Source organism: Aristolochia californica, unplaced genomic scaffold, assembly GCF_029961685.1.
Source record: "Aristolochia californica isolate CCGP_79_NKW_82.1479 unplaced genomic scaffold, dmAriCali1.0.hap1 SCAF_16, whole genome shotgun sequence".
Lineage (NCBI taxonomy): Eukaryota > Viridiplantae > Streptophyta > Magnoliopsida > Piperales > Aristolochiaceae > Aristolochia > Aristolochia californica.
The window spans coordinates 3,682,108-3,687,725 of NW_027181837.1; the positions used below are offsets into that span (position 1 = coordinate 3,682,108).

Here is a 5,618-nt window from a genome sequence, read left to right on the forward strand (position 1 = left end):
CAAGAGACGCATCTATCAACCTTGAACTTTTTGATGATTAGGTCAATTGTCTTCTCATGAAAGTAAACCTGCCATTTTCAATCTGTATTTTCCATTACTAATGAAATCCTACAGGATATGCTCATTAGATACACTTGAAACACTTTCAACTGCATTCTTGAAAAAGCTGTAAGGAACTAGTCATTCCCACAGCTGTAAATCACCAATCCAAAGACATTTCTTTTTGACTATATGTTCATGTTTTGGTCAACTGTTTTCACCAGTAATCCCCACATGAACATTTCCCTCCTTTAAAATAGTGAAAGCGACGAGAGTCTCTAAGAACTATCTGTCTGACTGTCACTTGAGAAGCAAATTTCATCCAGTCATGACAATCTCCACAAACTCTCAGGTTCTTCATAACCCTGATCACACCCCGGCTAGGCCCTGTTTGCAAAAGACCAAATGCAAGAGCCAACTTCTCACTATGACATCTCAAGATCTGTTCCTTTTGAAACTCATCGACATCATGAAGGACATATTCTGTCTTAGGTATATATCCTGTTTGTCTGAATTTTGTATCCAACTCCTCAATCTTCTCGTATATCTCCTTCCGACGTGGATGACCTACATCTCCTGCCACAAAAGTGTGTGTTTTGCTTTGGACTTCTATCCAACTGCATCCAACCTCTTTCTTCATTCCTTTTATTTTCATCAGCCTCCTTATTTCTCCTACTTTATCCCACATTCCAAAGAAAGCATAGAGATTAGATAAAAGAATGTGAGCTGCCTCATCTGCAGGCTCTGTTGAGAGAATTTTTGTTGCAACCTTGATGCCTAGTTTAAGGTTCTTATACACATGGCATGCTCCCAGTAATACCTTCCACAAGCTTAAACAGGCCCTCTGTTCAAGCCTGAGGACACTAATGCCAGTTTCAACAAGGTTTTCAGCCTTTTCAAACTGTCCAGAACGGCCATATATGTCTACCATACATGCGTAGTGTTCAACACCTGGATCCAAATGATACTCCTTGGTCATTGAGATGAAATAATGACATCCTTCTTCAACCAAGCCTGCATGAGCACAAGCTGTTAATATGCCAAGAAAGGTGACCGAATTGGGTTCTTTGCCATCTATTTTCATCTTATTAAAGAGCCGGAGAGCCTTGCATCCCATTCCATGATGGGCATATGCAGTGATCATAGCTGTCCATGAAAGTACATCTCTCCTGGTCATCTGTGCAAATATGCTATTTGCATCACTTATACTACCACATTTTGAATACATTGACAGCAAAGCATTATTAACTGACAGATGAAAGTCTTTTTGATTGAAAAGACTATAATATTTAATAACAAAAGCATGGAACTGTTTGCCAAGCTGAAGAGAAGCCAACCTACTGCAAGCAGTTAGAAGAATTGAGAAACCAAGATGGTCAGGTTTCAAACCTTTCTCAACCATATCTAGAAAGGTTGTTAGAGTCTCATGGAAGCATCCGTTGATGGAATATCCATCCATCATTGCATTCCAAGAATAGGTGTCTCTCTTGCTCATTCCATAAAAGACCTTTTCCGCAACCTCAGGTTTGTTAGACTTGGCATACATTGTCAGAATTGAATTAAATACTGACAGTTCAAATATATTTTTCTTTACAATATAACCATGAACCTCTCTACCTCGTCTTAAAATTCTTATGATGGACTGATCTGATGAGATTGCACCAAGAACGATTGTGAGACTATGACTGTCAAGGTCCACTCCCGACAAATGCATTTCCTTAAAGAGTTCAAGACACTTATCTAATTGACCATCTTGTGCAAGTCCCTGAAGTAACGAATTCCAACTGATAATGTCTCTATTAGGCATATTCTCAAAAACTAATCTACTTATGGTCACCTCCTTGCACTTGGAGTACATAGTAATAAGCGCATTTGCTATAGTTGTCATGTGCTCAATTCCCACTTTGATCACTTGTCCATGGACTTCTTTGCCACTCTTCAAATCTGCGATAGCAGATATAGCACTGAGCACACTCAAATATGATATACGGTTCGGTCCCAGAATGGACTTTGAGACCAAAAATCTTCGAAACAAGTTAATGGCCTCTTCTTGGTAACCATTCTGTTCATGTCCTGCAATAATAGAATTCCAGGAAACAACATCTTTTCGTGAAATAGTTTCAAACACTCTCTTTGCATCTTCCACATACCCACACTTGGCATAAAACGAAATAAGTGAGTTCCCCATTCTTGTACTGTCAATATATTCACATTTAATGATATTTCCATGGATTAACTTCCCATACTCCAGTTTTCCAATCAAAGCACAAGCACTAATCACAGTACAATAGGTGGACTCTGTGGGGCCTGCCATTCCAATTGACATCATTTTTGAGAAAACTTCAAAGCTTTTCTCGTAATACCGGTTAGAAACACATGCAGATATGAGTGAATTCCACAAGGGAACATTAAAAGAAGGTAGACCCATATGGAAAAGACTCAGAGCTTCATCCAATAACCCATGACTTGAATACATGGTTATAAGGGTAGCAAGGACACTGTCTTCAGCAACATAACCGGTGCTGATAGACCTTGCGTGCAATTGCTTACCAACACGGATATCAAGGCTTGAACTTTCCTTTAAAAGGCCAACTAATGAGTTCTCGTTTAACATTGAACCTGAATTCATCATATCCACGAATAGCTGAAAGGCTTCCGAGTAGTTGCCATGGCCAGTCTGCGCAGAGACGGTGGAGGACCATGAAATATCTCTCCGGTTTCGCATTTGCCCAAAAGGTCGATAGCTTTCGACTAGCTTCCTTTCATTGGTTCGAGAGATTAGGCATTCATTAGAGAATTGTAAGCTTGGATGCACTTTGACTGCTACACTCGAGCATAAATGCCCACTATCAAAGCTTTGTTCCAGAGTGTTGCATACAGAGGCAACCGTCCAAGCTGCGCCATTCTTAAGAGGATCCTTTCGTTCTCTTGGAAGCTGAGGTGTTATAAATGAAAGTGAACTATTATGAGCAACACTTCGCGGTTTTTCATTGCCGGCGAAAAGATTTCCGGTCGTCAGTGAAAGCTCGGCCATATCCTCGCTCTCAAAGAAACGTATTGTTTTCATCACATCTTAGTTCCGGGGGGTTAAAGAAACGGATAAGGAATAATAACAAGTACGACAGATGAGTCGACCATGTGGCTTCGAGTGTGCTTGAAGGAAGATGATCTCCGGATATGACCACACCTGATCAGGTATTGACGAGGGTAACTTTTGGCACGGCTCTTGGAGCTCAAACTCGATCAGATGATTGATGAAGGTGGCTTTTTAGCACGGGTTCAGGAGCTCACCTTACTCTCACTCCCTTGCAATATCACATTTTAAACTCGTAGATTGGTTTTCAAATTTTATTAACTCCATCCTATGACATCTTCTATATATTTGGAAAGAGTAATTATGGACATATTTTATGCATTAAAGAGTAATTATGGACATATTTTATGCATTATGTAATACCTAAGTCACCTTGTTGTAGCATTCAATACATACATATATCAAATATTAGGTCTTACAAGATTAAAATTATGGGGGAGGGGAAGGGGTGAATAGGTTTATCAAAATTTCAGTGGCTAATTCTAATTTAAGTTACAACTTTTATGTGTACAAAGAAACAAAGCATGCAATCTACTAATAGCTAAAATGAACATGAGGATTTTATAGTGACCCATAATCGTATTTTAGATTGCTAATCTATTCATAGGGAACTCTCCATCTCAATATTAAAATACGTACTAATTAGCAACCAAACGACAATTACAGTAGTAGACCATATGGGTCCAATTGCAACACTTACCCAACACTTGGAGCTGATGACTGCAGTAACTAGGTACAATCACCTAGACCCATTGAAGAGATTTTTAGTAACGATCATTAAACTATCTAAGTCTATATTGGTTTATAACAAAATAAGGATTGCTTTACAATTTAGTTCATAGACTTTAATTGAGATAAATTTTGCAATATTAAAGAACAATAAGAGTATACCAAATCAGATGATACTACCATAGAAGATAGCAACTCATCCAAATCTTGATTAGAAGATTTCAAAATGCAACCTCAATGAGATTTTCCAAAACTCATTTTTAGAGTTTGAAAGTTGTGAAATGGCTTAAACTAAACTTAAATCACTTGGTTTCAAATTAAGCTCACAAAAGTGCAACACACAAAAATACTAAGTACTAATTTTTTTTCAAAATAATGAGATCAAATCCTTAAACTTTTTGAAATACTTCTTGCATGAGGTTGTCGAAAATGGACTTGAAAAACACTGAAAATAATAACACAATAGGAGCTTCAAAATTTCCTTGTATTTTACTTGTGAAATTTCATGTTTTAACATTAAAAATAATATTTTATTTAAATTATTTTCCCTATAAAACTTCTATGATGGTAGAAAATGAAAATTTTGTCTAGGTAAAATAAGAAAGTATATTTGAAAATAATTATTTAAATTATAGATACTCATTGTACATAAAAACTATTTTCAATAGTATACATGTAAACAAATTGAAACGTACAAAAATATATATCTAAAAGAAAATAAGAAGTCCATGCAACATCACTCAAAAGGGGGGACTTTGCTGATGTGTATCACTTTGCATGCATTTGTATTATCCACTGTTCTCAAAGCATAGTTATTGTAACTCACAAGTATGCTCATCTTGTAGAGATCATATATGAGAAAACATCTTCTTCAAGTCTGGAGCAAATTCTTGAACTACAATGTGCAAGAAGAAGATTCTTGAGGTGCCCTAGGGAGATCTAGTTGACCCTGATCCATGCCCTTGACGTAGTCAAATTGAGATCCAAGTATAGACTGTATAATCACATGCTCATCCAAGGGGTACTAGCTACATTCGTTTCTCCCATCAACAATTGCATCTCATTGTATTGTCCATGTTGACCTTATGGATGATGATGTTGTAGAGTTGACAAGATTAGATGTTCCTCTTAATTGTATCTGTGTATCAGTGGTCCAGGATGAAGACAATAAAGAGGATGTTGAAGAAGAAGTTGAGGTAGAGGAAAGGTTCGAGGACAAAATTGATGAAACAAGAGGAGAAGAAGAGTTTGATAAAGAAGAGGAAGAAAGCTATGAAGATATATGATGTTTTTAGATAATAATAAATCAAAAAATTATTTCATAGGTCTACAACATTAGTTTTTTGTAAAATTATTTATTTTAAACATCATTAGTGTTATTCTTTTTATTATTGATGTTATAGAAATACTACATATGTAGGTGCATCTGATATCATGATTCCTCCACCTAGGGTACTATAGGTTGCACGCTTTGCTTCATTTGAGATGGTATAAACACTATCACCATCTGATAGTGAGTTACGTGGGAGGGATGATTGTTTCTCAGAGACAGAGTACGAAAGTCAACTAATCCCCTCTCATTTAAGTTAAATTATATTTTGCCCATGGTAATTTATATTATATGTACAAAGATACAACCACTTCATCTCCATTCACACCTGTGGGTCCATCCACATCGGCTCCATCTGCATTCTCGCATACGAGGCGATCATGAGGCCCAACTAGGGGCTTCAGAGTTGATAACCTGGAGGCATAC

The 5,618-nt window shown here is 37.1% G+C and overlaps 1 protein-coding gene across 1 annotated transcript; it reads right to left on the bottom strand.

Moving 5' to 3' along the window:
- Positions 1-256: 256 nt before the first annotated feature.
- On the bottom strand, positions 257-3,073 carry LOC137953558 (putative pentatricopeptide repeat-containing protein At3g23330). Its single transcript, XM_068800987.1, has one exon. The coding sequence runs from the start codon at positions 3,071-3,073 to the stop codon at positions 257-259; it is 2,817 nt and encodes a 938-aa protein (XP_068657088.1).
- Between the last annotated feature and the right edge of the window lie 2,545 nt (positions 3,074-5,618).

Bases quoted from the DNA above. Each gene is read 5' to 3' on its own strand.
- LOC137953558 (XM_068800987.1), bottom strand. From the start codon at position 3,073: ATGGCCGAGCTTTCACTGACGACCGGAAATCTTTTCGCCGGCAATGAA.